This window comes from Lissotriton vulgaris, chromosome 5 (genome assembly GCF_964263255.1).
Source record: "Lissotriton vulgaris chromosome 5, aLisVul1.2, whole genome shotgun sequence".
In the NCBI taxonomy this organism is placed as follows: Eukaryota; Metazoa; Chordata; class Amphibia; order Caudata; family Salamandridae; genus Lissotriton; species Lissotriton vulgaris.
The window spans coordinates 1,891,009,453-1,891,026,483 of NC_141693.1; the positions used below are offsets into that span (position 1 = coordinate 1,891,009,453).

The following is a 17,031-nucleotide window of genomic DNA, read 5'->3' on the forward strand; positions in this document are numbered from 1 at the left end:
ATCCCTGTAGGATTTAGTCTAACCCTCATTTCCTGAAGTGACCCTCCTGGTCTCGAGTTGGACACCCCGCGAGGGATGTGTTAAGAGTGCTGCAAGCTGGAGTGTCTGCATGCAGGAACCTCCGCGTCTCTGGTCAGTGTGTTGGCAGGAAAGTCTTGGTCTCCTGTCTTTCTAAGCAAGATGTGTTGTATATATATACCCATCGGTCTCCCCAGGGGTCCTACCTTGCTGTGTTACTATGCCGGCCTGCAGGGTGACGTCTGACCTGAACTTTGTACAGAGATATTATACAGGAGCCGGTAGTCCTGCTGTGCTTCCATGAAACCTCATGCATAATTTATGAGATTTGAACATAGGGAAAACCCGCGTTCTGAATGCAGTTTCGTATTTGGGTAAAAGGTCAATCCCTGTAAACAGTTATGTATGTAATGTAGGGAAGGATATAGGTGAAAGGTTAAAATATTACCTGCGCCTATTCTAGGGAACCTCAATGGAATATAACACTGCAAGTACGGCTTCCACACTGTTTATATATAAAGAGAACATGAAAGGAACCAGGACACAGCCCTGTCTCACTCCCCTCTCCACCCTAAATGGTTCAGTACCATATTTAACCCTGGCTTTGCAACCAGAGTATAGATCCCTCAGGAAGCTAATGATCGATGTCTCTACCCGCAGGTCTTTCATGATTGGCCTCAATTTAGCGTGGGTGACTCAATCAAAGGCCGGGGATAGATCACCAAAGACTAGATACACATTTCCCTATTTCATTTTAATGTACTTCCCGACTAACAAGCTTCGATTAAGGATCTGCTTTTTTGTCCCAACCACAGTTTGAAAACCATAGTGCAAATCTGATAAGATGTTATCGGTGTCAGACCAATCTTGCAGTCTATTCCGAATAATACGGCCTGCAATCTTCGCCAGGGAATCGAGCAGAGAAATCCCGTCTGTAACAAGACGGGTTGGACCGATCTCCCTTTTTAGGTCTTGCACCTAGCGACGCAGCGCCAAGCGCTGTCCGCAGCGAGACTTATTGTTATTGACTTGCCTCTCATGCGGCTACAGACCGGGGCACGCGTGGCGATTGGGGTCTTTGGACGTGCACGTACAGGCACGCGCACATCCCCTGTCCCGTGTCCCAGGCAAAAGCATGGAGTTTCACTTTCGAGTCGACATTGCACTTACACCAGGCTTTTAGTGCACATGTAAACAACACCGCATTAAACATGTAAGTTTTGTTTTAAATGCTTTAAATGTACAGCATACCCCACTTACGAGCTCTTGTGGGGACTTTGCGCTGGTCGCGTGTCTTGATCGGCATACTGCAGCACCACGCGGGCTCCGTCTTGATCACAGGAGCCCCTGCTGAAATCCTGCTTTGGCCGTGCGGCATTCACGAAGGCGGGGTGGGCTCCCACTGGCCTTCTGCTTTATTTTTTCCATGGGCGCTTTGGCGGCCCCCTCCCTAGGCCGCATGAGTCGCGCTGCATTCCCTAAAGTATGGCGGCATTTAAAGTCTGCCGGGCCGCCACTGGGCACGAGCCGCAGATCCAGGGCCAGCGCATGCGCGAGCAGCCCTCACGTGCCCCCACCCCAATGTCTCCTCCCCGGCCTGGATGTGGAGCAAGGGTGCCGCGATGCTTGTTTTTGTTGTTGGTCCTATTCATTGCCTTAACTTGTGTTATGTTCCTAATGGCAGTTCGCCAGGCTGCGAGCAGTCTCCAGTTCTTTTAGGTTAGTTTCTTCAGTACCAGTTTTTTTTTGTGTGTATGGCCTCGCCATTTCATTACCATAATGTAATTGCGCATCAAAGTTTGTGTGCGCTTAAGAAATAATGTTTATTGTTTTTGCCACTGGGTCCCCACAAACTTTCTTACGGTGCACATCAAAACTGGTGTAATCGCGCGGTGCTTCTTACTCTTTCTTTTATGTATGCATATTCATATTGCACATTCTGGGAGTGAAGAGTGGGGGCGGTTTGGAGGCAGTTGCACTTTACAGCATGGCTGACCTCATGTGGTGAGAATGAATGTTGGTCAGACCCGGGCTAGTGTACTTGTGTATTTCTGTCAGCCGTCCTGTTCCAAATACTCCCTGCACTGCTGCTCACGGAACGTGAGCTCTGCCTGAATTGGTAGCTGTCTTACTAAGCATTGCCGTGATCGCAGCATGGTATGGGGCAGCAGCGCTCTGAGGCATGCGCAGGAGCGGTGTTTGAGGTGCTACACTTCAGTCAGTCGGCTACCCGTCCTGCCTGGTTGGATGGTCTCAGGCGGGTGACAGGTAGGGGGCGATGTGTTGCAGGTCTGAGCTTGTATTTGCTGGACCTGTAGCAGTGACCATTGAGGTTTCCGGTGACCTAACCTGCTTGGTTCAAACTCCTGGATTCTGCTGCAGCAACTCACTCCTCTTCCCCCAGATGTCTCCCGCAGGCTGTTATCGGCTTACTGGTTTTTGGGGTGGCAGTGTCCATTTCAGGGGCACGCGCTTTCTGTTTTAGTTTTTTTTGTTAACCCCCTCTGACGAAAGTTTCCAGAAGGGCCTCATGGTTGTGTGGTGCGTGGGTCATGTTATAGGCCGCAACATGTGGGGACGCAGGCAAACATGGCAGACACCTGGACTGGATTCATATTACAACAGGCGGCACAAGCCTGGCTCCTCGTATGGAGAGATTTGCACCCGATCTTGTGGTAGGTTTCGGCGGGCTCTTTGATCCCCCTTACCCCCCCTCTACCAAGTTCAGCTGGATGTATTCCCACAGTGCTCACATGCTCTCCTTGGTGAAGAGCCCTCAGGCTGCACGCCAGAGTTAAGTAAGCAAAAGCTAAGTGTGGTCCCACTTGTCCTGTCTCCTCTTTCCAGGAGTTCCTCTGCCTCAATGGTTTGCAGGACAAAGGTGTAACAGAAGGGGCATTGTATACAGCTTAGGGTAGACCGTTATCGTCCCTCCCTTTATCTCTTACTCTCTACCCCTTCGTCTCGTACCCAAACTTTTCTTCTTGCTATCCCAGTGTACCTTGCTCCTTACACGCCCTCTCTTACCCTCTACCTCTTTATTGCTCTCTATCCGAGTGTCTTTTGCACCCTACACACTGCCTCATACTATCTAGCCCTATCTTTTGCTCTCTACCCTGTCTCTTGCTGGCTACCCTCTTTCCTCTAGCGCACTCTAATCCCTGTACTCCTCAGTCTCCTGCTTCCTGCCGCACTTACGCCATACAATACCATCTCTTGATCCGTCCTCTTTCTTTCTCCCTCCTCAGCGCTGTCATAAGTAAATAGGTATTGTGTAACCATCTGTGTGTGTTTATTTGGGGGGGGGGTCCCTACAGGCCTCGTGGACCCAGTACTGAGAACACCCGCTGCTAAGAGGGGGAGGGGGAGGGGCAGTGCGGGGTCTATCCACAGACTAAGGCACCAGATCACCCACTTGCTTTTTTATTCTGCGCCACAAGGAGCTTTGACTCCGGAGGCCTAGACGTAGGCGCTAGAGACCTCTCACAAGTGGCACTTTTATTACCTTTTTTTTAGCAATAAACATCTGTTCAACGCGAAGAGGGGACCCCGTTGGGGTGAACGTTAAAATCCACATTATATTTCTCTCAGACTGTGAACGTTAATATCCACATTATATTTCTCTCAGATGGGGAAGGGGGCTTAACATGGGGCAGAGAGTGTTCAAGAGACCACGTCATGCTTTCAGGTGGGAGGCGGGGGCTCCACATGGAGTCTGATGGTGCACAACAGACCAGACCATGCTTTCTGTGGGAGAAGGGCCTGTTCATGGGGTCTGAGTGAACCAGTGCACCACCGACCAGACCATGCTCTCGGGTGGGGGGCTTTTCAATGGGTCTGAGGGTGCACAACAGACCAGACCATGCAAAAAACATTGCCATTTACAATACCAACAACTTTAAACATTACGAATGCGAGGCCTATTGCATTGCAAATGCTTGTTGTAGATAGGAACGATGATTGATCAGCCCAAGTTGATAAAAAACCAACTGTGTAACTTGCCCTAAGTACTAAAGTCAGTAGGGTCCCCCATAGCGCAGTAGTCTCTTTATATAAATCTACAGGGATTGCTTCTAGTCCTGAGGCTTTGCCTCCTTTGCTTGCCAGTATTGCATTGTTGACTTCTTCCACATTGAAGGGGACCATAAGGGGAGTCTGAGGGGAATCTGCGGCGATTGTAGAATGACTGTCTTTCTGCTCTACTACAGGATCCACAGTAAGTAAAGGATAAATATTAGTGAAGTGCTTTATCCAATCTTCCACCGTTATGGCTATATCAATCATAGGGACTCTTCTGCTCTCAATAGTGCAAAGTTAATTACCTTGCAGAAAGCTCTATTATCATTCCTGGTGCATGCTTCACATAAGGTTTCCCAGGCCTTTTCCCTTATCTGTGACTTCTTAACTTCATCACATTCTTGTATTCAATTCTACAGGTCTGCACCTTAATGCTACATCAGGGGGTTTTTATGTACAGCATCCTTTAGTTGTTTATGTGCCCTAGTACATATTGTATAGAGTTGAAAGCCTGGGCAGGGTACCTAAAGGAAAGTAAAACGTGATCAATGATACTGTGTGCGTTTCTCCCATTGAACGTACACTTACGGGGGCATGGGGCAGGAGATCTCATTTGCAGGGGCAAGCTCAAACTTAAATATTAGTGCATTAATGTTATCCCCATAAATATTATGGTGGATGTGGGTTTGATCGGAATCTTCTACATTTGTCATACCACAGATTTTTGGTGACTGTACGTTGCACAACCGTAAGTTAAAATCGCCTCCACTGAGAAATACAGTATACTTGTTATTATTTGTGTCAATATGTTCCAGGTCGTCGTTCAGTTTGTGTGGTGTATCTATTGTAACTCGAATAATGGCATTATTATAAAAATGTATTATTGCTAGTCTAGCAAAACCCTGTGAGTTGCAAAGAATTAATTGGTAAAGGGGGTTTGTGCTACCATGGTGATGTTCGTGAATTGTAGTAAACTATTAGAAACATAAGTACATAGTCCCCCCCCCTTTGATCTACCGTGCAGAGAAGGAATAGCAGAGGTAAAGTTTATTATATACCCATTCATATGAAATTGGCTCCGTGAGCCAAGTCACTTGTGTACATATAAAGTGGAAGCCAGCTACAAACTCTAGACATTCTTGATTTTGCCTCTTGCTCCGCAAGACTTCCACGCTCCAAAATATATAACTAAGCTGTTCATAGGTGACTCGACTGATCATTGGTGCTCGAAGCAGCTGCAGATTAATTCTAGGGGGTTGGACGGTTCGATCATGTGGCGAAGTAGGTTCCTCTCTGTCTAAGCTGGAGGTGATTGCTGGGTCTTCTCACTAAGTAAAGAAGACTCCCTAATAAGTCCATCGAAGGCTAAATTAGAGGAGATCATTAGATTTTCCTCATTCACAAATAAAGTCTCTCCGTTAAGTCAATCCGGCCCATCCAAGTTTGCCAAGCTTTGGAAGCGGTTACAAGTTGGTATTGAAAAGTTAGAATACTGTGTGGGTCCTGGGTTGACGACACACCCCAGTCTCCATCTCATCCCCGTTTTACAGGTTGATAGAAATAGCCCAGGGGGAGAGAAAAGTTGGAAGTTGTTGAAATGATGACAGGACTGTTCAGTCACCATGGAGAATGTTTTTACCTTTCCCTACCCATTTAACCCTCCTCCCCATTTTGATATTGTTGAATAGTAGATCAGTTAAACCTGTGCTTAAGCCCAGCCAATTTGGCAACTTATTTCTCAATGCAGTCCAATTCTATTGGTAGGTAAAGGAGGAACATTGGCCAAGACAATCGTATATGGGGTTTCAGCCTGGGGAGGTCAAGGCAGTCGGCTAGTTGTTCCATTTGATCTTGTGGATAATGAGCTATCAGTGAAGTCACTGCTACAGAGTCCCTGCTGTAGAGTCTAAAGATCTGCTTCCCCCCTGTTATATATTTATTATTACTTGGCCTGATTCCTTTTTCATACCTGCTCTCTCGTGCTTGCAAGCACGAGAGTTCTTCTTTGTTGTTCTCGAATGCCGCCTTTCAGTCGTGAAGATTCCTTGCACGTCATTCTGGACGTTGGCCTCTTCACGACTGGACGACTCTGGTTGTGGGTGTATTGGATCATTTATTTAACTTCAATAAACCTACGATTGAACCTACACAAGACTCCGGTTCATATTTAACATATATTGGCGACGATCGGGATTTTCCTGCACCCACCGCCAGTCAAGTCTCCAAGACTCACCCGGACACTGCTGTTGTTCGTCTTCTGCCTCCAGTCCAACTCCTTCTGCTTCAGGTCGTATGCTTTAAAGTACTTCCTTCCAAGTGTCCTTCCGTGCGGATTTCATGACATTTTTCAACTTTTGCCAACGCAGTTGGAAACTGTCAGTTACCACCTCGCGCGTCATCATGCGCGTTCATCGTCAGCTTCCTTCTCGCGCTACTTCACGCGCGTTACGTTTCAATTCTTCAATTAAGCCCACCGCCTGTCAAAAGTTACGCTGTACTGTATCCTTGACAACGGCGCATGTCGGCCATTTTCAAGCACCCGCCCATAGCGATCTTTCAAGCCTTCGTTCAGCGATAGGCACGCTTTGCTGCCTTCCATTTCATTTAAACAATCACAGCGATAGGCACGCTTTATTGCCTACCATGTTTATTTAAATACCAAACATCGACAAATCAAAGTCCTCTTCAGCGATAGACACGCTTTATTGTCTATCACAAATTCAGTGATAGGCACACTTTTCCTTAACCACGTTCTTTCTACATAAACAACGAAGCATTTACAAATGCAAAGTTTCTTTGCAGCGGTTTCCACACCTCATTGTCTACCAAGTTTACCAATTTAACAAAGCATCATATTTTGCTAAGACACGCTTACCCACAGTATTATAAAACATTTTTAAATACAAGGTTTTGTTCTCTCATTTTTATTTTTTCTTTAACAAACTTGTTTTACCATGGCTTCTTCGCAACAGTTTCAAACACCAGCTCCTTTTTTGCAAACTCCAGGAAAACCTCCTCTTATCTGGCGCAACTAGCTCAAAGGTTTTGAGAACTATTTGGTAGCCATTGACGCTACTAAATATGATCCTCCTCGCAAGGTTGCCATTCTCTATGGATGTTTGGGAGTTGCTGCTCAAGTTTTTGAAATTCTTCCTCATATTCCTTCTCCTTCTGGTGACAATTGGAACGTTTATCAAGAAGCCATTGCTCGACTCAATAAACAATACGACGATGAGCCTAGTATTGTGTTGGAACGTCATAACTTTTTCAAACACAAACAAAGTATTGATGAGAGTGTAGAAGACTATATTGCTCAACTCAGAATTCTGCCTTCTACCTGTGACTTTGGCGCTAGTACAGATGCTTCTATCAGAGACCAGTTCATTTTTGCTTGTTTTTCTAAAAAAATCCAGGAACGTTTGTTGAGTTGTAAAAATCCTTCTTTATCAGAAACAATTGATATCGCAAAAGGGATTGAGCGAGCAACTTATTCCTCTAAAATTTTACAAGAAAGCATCTCTCAACCTTGTGTTCATTTGGTTGATCAAGCTTCAAATTTTACTTCTATTGACCTCGTTAAGAATTCTTCAAGACAACAAAATAAGAAACCTCTCATTTGCTATAGATGCGGGTCAAGAAACCATCTTGGCAATTCTCCCTCTTGTCCTGCATCTGGGAAAAATGTTCTTCCTGCAAGAAAATTGGTCATTTTCCATCTGTGTGCAGGGGTCGCAAAAAATGTACAAGAGTCAATAATATTGAATTTCAAGAGAATTTAGAATCTTGCTCTACCAGACTCAATGATGTTATGTTATCTATTGAATGTGATTCTGTTGAATTTTCTAACATTAAGAGTCTCTTGTACGAATTGATAATTGGTACAGTGTCAATTAAAGTCAAAGCTGATTCTGGTTCCCCCATCACCATTTTATCAGGTCTCACATTTTATGCTAATTGGGGTGAAAAGGTTGTTCTTTCCAAATCTGATGTCAATCCAAAGGCTTTTGGCGAGAAGGACATCGACATGCTGGGTTTCTTTTATTCAAACATTGCTTGTCTTGGCAGATACACCTTCACCAAGGTCTACGTTGCTCTTAAGGGCCGAGATATTTTAGGTTGGTTTGACTTAGCCAGAATGGATTTGATTCTCAAACCTGGCTCTGATCAACCTATTGCTTTAGGTGATATCCCTCATGACTACTACACTAGTCATGATTCTGGGAACTTTCATATTTCAGATCTTTCTTTTCCCATAGTCAAAATGGACAATTTATTAAGTTCTTTTCCAAACTTATTTAAAGATAAGGTTGGTACAGTTCTTAGTTTTAAGCATGAAATTAGACTCAAACCCAATGCTCAACCCGTCATTCACAAAGTTCGTTCTCTTCCTTTGAGTGCAAGAGATGAACTAAAAGGTGTTTTGAAAAATGTATGCGATGAAGGAATCATTGCTCCCTGTGATTTATCAGAATGGGTTTCCCCCAATAGTTTTAGTTCGCAAAAAAACTGGGGAGGTGAGATTGTGTGCTGATTTACGCTCTCTGAATAATAATATCATCGTGGATTGTCACCCACTTCCCAAAATTCATGATCTATTGGCTAACTTGGGTGGGGCTAAATTCTTCTCCCTCCTGGACCTTAGGTCTGCTTACCACCAAATTCCCTTATCTCTTAAATCCCAAGAATTAACAACCTTTATCACTCCCTTTGGTGCTTTGAAGTACCTTAGGCTTCCTTTTGGCTTGGCCTCGGCAGCCAGCATTGTTCAAAAACTGATGGACAATTTATTTCAAGACATTCCTGGCGTGCAAGCGTATCAGGAGGATATTTTGATTTACGCTAAGGACATTTCTCAACATAATCACACTCTCAACACTGTCTTACAAGTTTTGGAAAAAGCTGGTATGACTGTTAGGCATGACGAATGTAAGTTTGGGGTTCTAGAATTAGATTACTTGGGTCATTCTCTTTCTCCCAATGGCATTAGACCCAAATTCTCCTTAGTTAAAGCTATCAGAGACGCCATACCTCCTAAAGACAGAGATGCCCTTCGCTCCTTTCTGGGTTTATCAGAATATTACGCTAGGTTTGTGCATGGTTACGCACAGATTGTTGAACCCTTGAGAGCACTCTTAAGGAAGGGAGTGAAATTAGTTTGGTCTGAAGACTTGCAGAAAGTTTTCGATCAAGTTAAAAAGATCATTGAGGACTCACCTGCTTTGCATTCTATTTTGGACGGCTCAAAGTGTTTTATCACTGTTGATGCCAGTCTTACTGGTTTGGGTGCCGTTTTGGGACAATGGGTCGAGGGCAAAGAACATACGGTTGCCTTTGCATCCAGAACACTTCTTTCTGCTGAAACTAGATACAGTACGATCGAAAGAGAACCTCTGGCTTGCGTTTGGGCTATTCAAAAATTCAAATCTTACTTACGGGGTCGTGAGTTTGAGATTTACACAGATCACAAGCCCCTTATGCACATGCTGTCCAACAGTACCTCAAATAGGGCTTCTGCCAGACTTGTTCGCCTTCTTTCCAAACTCCTCGAATTTCATTTTGTTATCAAGCATATCTCCGGGGGCAAGAATTTCAGGGCAGATTGCCTCTCAAGAATGTCTTTGACTGATGATTCCGTTGTTGATGATGACATTGAGTGTCGTTGCCACCATTGATGCAATTGCTGAATGTCAACCCATTTCTGAGGCTCAATGGAATTTAGCTTATAAAGATGATGTTATTCTCTCTAAAGTTAAAGAGTTTATTGTCAACAAATGGCCTGAACGCAGAACTCTGTCTTCTGATTTTAAAGGTTTTGCAAATGTGTCTGAGGATCTTTCTTTAGTCAATAATATGGTCATGCGTAACGATTTATTTGTTCCTCCTCAGTCAGTATGTGATCATATTATTCGTTCTGCTCATCAAGGTCATCTTGGTATTGTAAAGACTTGTCAACGCATCAAACAATTTTACTGGTGCCTTCCATGGATTCTCACATTAGAAGGATGATCGATAATTGTACCCAATGTATACTTTCTGACAAACATTGGAAAACTCTTTCCACTCCTTTATGTCCTGTTCCCCTTCCGGCTGGTCCATGGGACAAAGTGGCTTTGGACTTTTCTGGCCCATATGATGTTTTACCAATTGAGAACAAGTTTCTAATTCTTCTCGTTGATTACTATACCAAATGGCTCTATTATTCCTTTTGCAACTCTGCTTCTACAGACAATGCTGTTAAATGTTTACAGTCTGTATGTGATATTGAGGGCTTTCCTAAAACCATCGTTACCGACAACGGTACTCATTTTGTTTCACGAAAAATGTGCTCTTTTCTCAAGTCATGATATTTCTCACTACAAAGTTGCTTTGTATTCACCCTCTTCAAATGGTTTGGTTGAGAGGTGTAATCGTATTATTAAGGAGGGTGTTCAAACTGCCATTTCTTCTAAGCTAGATCCTTTGCCTTTTGTTCATGACAAAGTGTGGGCTTACAATACCTCTCCACACTCTACAACTGGTGTCTCACCATTTACCTTACTTAGAAAAAGAAAAGTTCATTCGTTTCTCAATCCTAGTTGGTTATATAAGGATTGTAATTCGTCTGATAATTCTTTTTCTGTTAAGGAACATGTGAATGCTAAACAATTTTCCATGAAATCACGTTTTGATGAAGGCAAACATTCTTTTGATCAGCCTTTGCAAAAAGGGGACATGGTGCTCATTAAGAATCCCAAAAGAGTTTTAAAAGGGAGGTCTAAATTCTCTTCTCCAAATTTGGTCACACAAGTCCGCAAAGCTTCAGCTCTTCTTGATGACCAGGGATGGTGGAACAAGCGGGTTCTTGTTAAGGTATCTCTACTTCAGGTCCTCGTCATCAAGGAACATGCCACTTCAGAGTCTGAGCACTGTGATTGGTTTGATTTGACTTATGTTCAACCCTCCTCTTCCAATCCCGTTGCTGAAACTTCCACATCTTCTCAGCCCGTGGTTCCTGTACATTCTCCTTTTCCCTTGGAAGCGGTTCCTGCTTCTTCTGCAACTTCACAATTTGTTGTCCCTGTAAATTCGTCATTACCACACGATACAGTTTTCAAAGAGACCTCTGAAGTGGCAACCAAAAGAGCTTTTCGTTTGAAGCAGTTGTCTTGCAGATTGAGAGACTATGTTTTGGAGTAGCTTTGTATTTCCAAATGTTTGTTTTCTTTGTTACCCTTCCTAGAGGGGAAGATGTTATATATTTATTATTACTTTGCCTGATTCCTTTTTCATACCTACTCTCTCGTGCTTGCAAGCACGAGAGATCTTTGTTGTTCTCGAATGCCGCTTTTCAGTCGTGAAGATTCCTTGCACGTCATTCTGGACGTTGGCCTCTTCACGACTGGACGGCTCTGGTTGTGGGTGTATTGGATCATTTATTTAACTTCAATAAACCTACGATTGAACCTACACAAGACTCCGGTTCATATTTAACAACCCCCCAACCCAGGGACTTCTTGTGTTGGGGTCTTCCCATCGCTCATTCTACCAGACTGGGCGCTTTGGTTGACACTTGGATAAATGTGAGGGTGCAGTCTGGGGCCAGCAAAGGGTGCTTTATTTGCTGCCGGCTAAACCGATCCTCTACAGTGTGCGGCCAGGTCACAATGTGTTTGGTGTTTGCCCCTTTCCAAATGAGTTCAACAGGTCCAGACAGGAGTTGGTATTAGTTTTCACTTTTGTTGGGCTGGTTTGTATAGCCTACAGAACGTTGTTGAATTTAGTCTTAAATAGCTTAAATGCCTTACCAAGGGCATCTAGCTTGCTAATTATAGAGTTATTGGTAGGCTTATTGTTTTTAACTGGGACAGTTTCTATTTGATGTAAACCTTTATTTTCTTACTGCGTGCAGGTTTCTTTCTTGGGCAGGTGTTTACAGATTGATTGGGGGGGCTTTCTTGCTCATTTCAGTGGTGGTGGTGGTGGTGAGTTGGATTCAGATTGAGAAATTGACTTAGAAATAAATGTAATACACCCGTTGTTCCCCGGGGCCCACAGTCAGATCGTTGGCCATTCTTGAGACACAGAAAGTGTGATACCTGTTAGTGTTTTACTCCGGAAAACATGGTCAAATGTGTGACAAATTCATGAATAAAGAAAGAATATGGCAACCATATTTTTCCTCATCGTAGCACAAAAACAATCATGTTTAAGTGGGTAAACAAATGGTATTTATGAAATTAATTATCCAATGATTATGTTCTTTGCTTATGTTTTAGATGGCAATAGGGTTAGAAGTATTTGGTCCCTGGTTTTTCATGGACATAACGTGTCTTTTGCACTGGTATGTGGGGATGGCAAATTCCCTAGCACTGTCAAGTCAGTAGTTGATCTACTTTTTGTACACATATACAATGCCAGTATTCAGAAATGGCAATAAACCGTATGAGCGCAGGTTGTATTCACTAATTTAGTAATGCTAGAGGTCCTGTTTGACTGTTTCCATTATACAAAAAAATGATTATGCAGGCTGTCATGCCAAGTTTCGTCCAATCCAGGCCCTTGGCAGCGATATTGGGTCGTCATAGAACATTAATTTCTTTGTGGCAATATTGATTTTCTGGAAAGGTATATTACTTTTACCTAACACTTGATAGATTCTTGCAATGTTTGTAGGATATTATGTCTACAAATGTAACCCCTTTATCACAGTACCTTAATTTAAAATAAATACTCAAGGAAAACTGTGATGATATAAACCATATTTTCTGTTGTACTGTAAGATTTAATGTGCCTATTTATACCATTGTTGAGGGAAGGCATCTCAAGGATTCGCCACTTGAGACGTGCATACACACACCACACCCCAGAAAGATTGCATAATTCAGAGGGGACAGAGCAGATCCCTTGTGCAAAAAGACCCAGCTTCTTACGAGACCTCTTTAACATGATCAAGAAAGACATTCCTATTTCCAATGAGATGAACAATATGTGTTTGGTGTTGCTGACCCAGAAAATAATGTAGCTATTGCAACACATCTGTCGAGCGTCTCTATTAACCACATGCGTGCTAGTGGAATTCTGCACCCATGCTGATATTTTTAAAAACCCATTGTTCAAGACGAGCTGGGCTCGTCATCAGTGTTTGAGGAGGCTACACCATGACGAGCCCAGCTCGTCATGAGCCTGGAAGGGGTTAAGTCCATCTTAACTTTACATTTTTGCACTTGTCTTATTCCTTGAAGGATCAAAAGTTACTTGCAGAGCAATAGTATGTGAAATGAGATGCATAAGGTGCTTGGGCCCATCCAGAGGCTGATGAACGGATTGATGAAAAGAAAGCATCTCCTAGTAGTTCTTGTCGGGCACTCAATTTTCACATAAGTGCATTCACGAGTAGATGCTGTGGAGGACTAGTGCTACTAGGTACTGTAGTAACCTCAGTATGTATTGACATATTTCATTAGATCCCTTTCAGTCTTGCTGATAAATCTGCTATAACTGCTTTACTCATCCAGAAGTATCTTTGGGAAAATATTACCCTGGAGGACCCTATGTGAGTCAAACTCACATAGTGAAAATGAGGACAGGATTCGTACATTTTTCCAAGTCAGCTTTCATTTCCCAGTCCTGTCTGATTCCTGTCTTGCCACAGTGAAGTTCATGACAAATGATCAGTGTTGTTACACACTATTACTTTGCCAATCGATCTATCAAAGCTTATAACCCAGTCATTCCATTCTCTTCTCAGATAAAACGGAACACTTCTGTTTATCCACTAATGTATAACCTAGCAGAATAGGAAATATCCATGGGAGGGATAGAACTACCTGCTCCGTCTTCTACTGTTCTACTATGTACCTTTTTCTCTAATATGGCAGATAAGACCGCCATTGAATGATTGGAAAATTGTCATTGTGGATTATCCCCAGAGCCAATTGATAAACGTATTACATATGTCTGAGGACCTAGCAATGTGAATAAGCTATTCATTTTAATTTTTCAGGCCAAGTTCATAAGCCAGAGAGAGCGAATTGCTAAAGCATGTGAGGAGCTCAAGCAGTTTCTGGAGAAGGAAAACTCTTGTTACCTAAAAAATCTGGAGCAGGAAGAAAAGAACAATCTGCAGAGTATCAAGGAGACATTAACTAAATTAGAAGAACAGCAATCTGACCTCAGGAGCCTGATCACGGAGCTCGAATCCAAGTGGCAGCAGCAGGATGTGGAGCTACTGAAGGTAAGAAAGGTTTATAAATCGATACAACAAGATCAGCGTAACTGTTTTAGTGTCAGAAAGCACTAACTTTGTAATCTGGACCAGCAGGAGTGATATATGATAACAAAAATTCAACTAGGCATCACTACCCTACCCTCACTGTGTCTGTCTCAGCCCAGGGGGAAAAATCAACATCAAATATTGCGTAGGTGTTTTTTTGTGTGTGGTTAGGAAATTATTCCTAGGCTAAAAAAAGCGTGCATTTAAACTTTGTAAGACCCAGGACCTCTCGCCTCTTATGCTCAATTGTTCTACTGCTCTTACAAGTACCAATGATCAAACTTGCTCGAACGGAAAGGCGTTATCTTTGATCATCCCTGCACAATCAACTAAAGTTTAGAAACAAAATTAAAACTTAGCTTTTTTTCTAATTATCTGTTTCCATCCCTCTTTTCTCTAGCTGTGTGTGACCTTTTAATTTATTTTTAGCAATAAAAGATACTTATGAGTGGACACTCACTTTATAAACTAAAGGATTTAAACAAAATTAGAAAGGAAAAGAAAAAGAGGAATACTAATCCCCCAGTAGTTCCAAAGCAGACCTTAAGGTTCGAGTCCAAGCCTTTTAATTGCATTGGCACTAGCATACAAAAATCTAGTTTTTATTATTTGTCCACCGTTTCCCTTATGGATAGCAGTTATCTTGTTTCTATTTGAGTCGGTCTTAAGCTTCCAAGCTAACAATATACCGCTGTTCTCCCCAAATTCATAATTTGACCGGGTACTAGCTTGCCATCTCTGCCTTATCTTTTCCTCTGGTTCTAAGGTCAGCTCCTGTTTCAAGTTAATTATTTCGTCTTTTAAGCTATTTTGGTCTTCTTAAGAGGTTGAAATTTCTAATCTAGCTTGCCTCTCTAGTAGGTCTGCTTCTATTCGTGATATTTTAAGCTTCAATTCATTTTTGCCTATCGCTATGCGATCTAGTTTACCTCTAAGAACAACTTTATAAGCGTCCTAGACTATCATTTTAGACACTTCCCCTTACCATTTTCCTTAAAGTAATTTGTCCTTTGTAGATCTTAGTTCATGAATGATTTCTTGATCTAAAAGGAGTGCCCGATCCATAGTCCACCTTTTCTCGCCCTGCCCTGACTCAAGCTTAATATTTATATGTGCAGGCAAATTGGTGGACTTTCTTAACATTGTTACTTAAAAGTTTATCAACTAAGAAAAAATCTATTCTTGAAGCGTGGCCATATTTATAGTTTCTAAAAGTGAAATTATTTGTTTGGTCCCCTTTTAAATTCCTGATATCAATTAGACCCATTTCATCTTTGAGCCTATTTAAGCACTCTCGCATCCTAAGTAGGTTTAAGACAGCGTGGGGGATGTCTATCTTTTTTAGGATCTAATAAGATGTTATAATCACCTCCTAATATAATTGGTGTAAACTGTAATAATAACTGCGTGTATAACAATTGAAGAGGCGTGGGGTCATCTATGTTAGGGCCATAGTATCCCACCACAGTGAAAGCTGTGTCTCTAACTTTTATGTTTGCTCTGGCCCACCTTCCTCTTGAATCTACTAATTGTCCTTCCAACATAAAAAACGGATTTTCTGATAATAATGGCTACACCCTTGATATTACATGCTTGATTTGTGCAAACAGTTTCACCAATCCAATTCTCGTATTTTATGGCTTCAAGCCATTCATCTCTTAGAAGATGCGTTTCTTGTAATATAATGATATCGCAATTTTGCAATTTAAGATATTAAATAAAAAAGTTGACGCCTCCCCCTAGTTCTTAGCCCATTCAAATTCCAAGTCATTATCTTCAATTCACCATTGAGTTTGAATTCCTTCCTGCTGCTTATAACACCTTCCCTGTTTGCTATACATGTCCATAACTTGCTTGCTACCTTGTTCCTTGGCAGGCTTGCTTTGTTGTAGGTCATCCTCTATTTGTGGGGCCCCTTCTAAAGTAGCTTCGGTGGGGTGTTCTTCGCACCCCCTCAGCTCTTTTAACATGAGAGCTTGGTATTTGTATGGCAACTCCATTGTCTTCAGTGATGACACAGACATTACATTGCGTTGGTTAAATTGTCTCTCTGTACTGGCTTCTCTTGGATCTTAAAAAAGGAGCGCAGTGAGGCAGTAACTTTTAAGTTTGAGTCCCTCTTTAGCTGTTCTTTTTTTGCTGTTTTGGCAGCTCTGGTAGACAGTAACAACTAACGGGTGGGAGGAGGGTCCAAGGGAATATTTAGAGACCTACGCACAATTACAGCCCCCCTGAACAGAACATATAAACTACGAAAGAGTAACTGTGGGTCTACTGGAAAAAAATATATCTAAGTAGTCTGTGTGTCTCAACTCATAGTGTCCAACATGTATACTAACAAGGCATACAACAGGATATTACACAATGTGGAAGAATATCCATCAGTTACTCAAACTGTGCCGCCCTTTCCATCATATGGACCACTTCACAGAGTGGGGAGTCCATGTTGTTGCCACTTCACCAAAGATTAGTAGTGAAATGACTAACCTAGTGTGTATTGGAACTCGGGAGGTTAACAGCTAGTATGTGTTGGCAACTGAAAGCAGTGCATGAAAAAATGTGCCCTTTAAAATTGGAGAGTGAACGCAAACGACACTTTATTCAATAGCCGTCCACTTCCAATATTTAAAAACAATATGAGTGCAAAGAATCAGTAGGTTTAACAAATAGCTACTGACTTGATGTTTCAGGTCGACATGTTTCTGCAGATATTATGATCCATACAGGTATCTACTGCTTCATCA

General features: G+C 42.5%; 1 protein-coding gene across 2 annotated transcripts in view; it reads left to right on the forward strand.

Moving 5' to 3' along the window:
• Positions 1 to 17,031, forward strand: part of LOC147717637 (E3 ubiquitin-protein ligase TRIM39-like) — a 231,007-nt gene that overhangs the window by 42,487 nt on the left and 171,489 nt on the right. The window contains exon 4 of one of the 2 annotated variants that reach the window (XM_086924430.1): positions 14,018 to 14,248. The exons of the other annotated variant lie outside the window; for it this stretch is intronic. Coding sequence (XP_086780556.1) covers positions 14,018 to 14,248 — 231 coding nt within the window. The remainder of the gene's footprint in view (positions 1 to 14,017; positions 14,249 to 17,031) is intronic. 2 annotated transcript variants of the gene reach the window in all.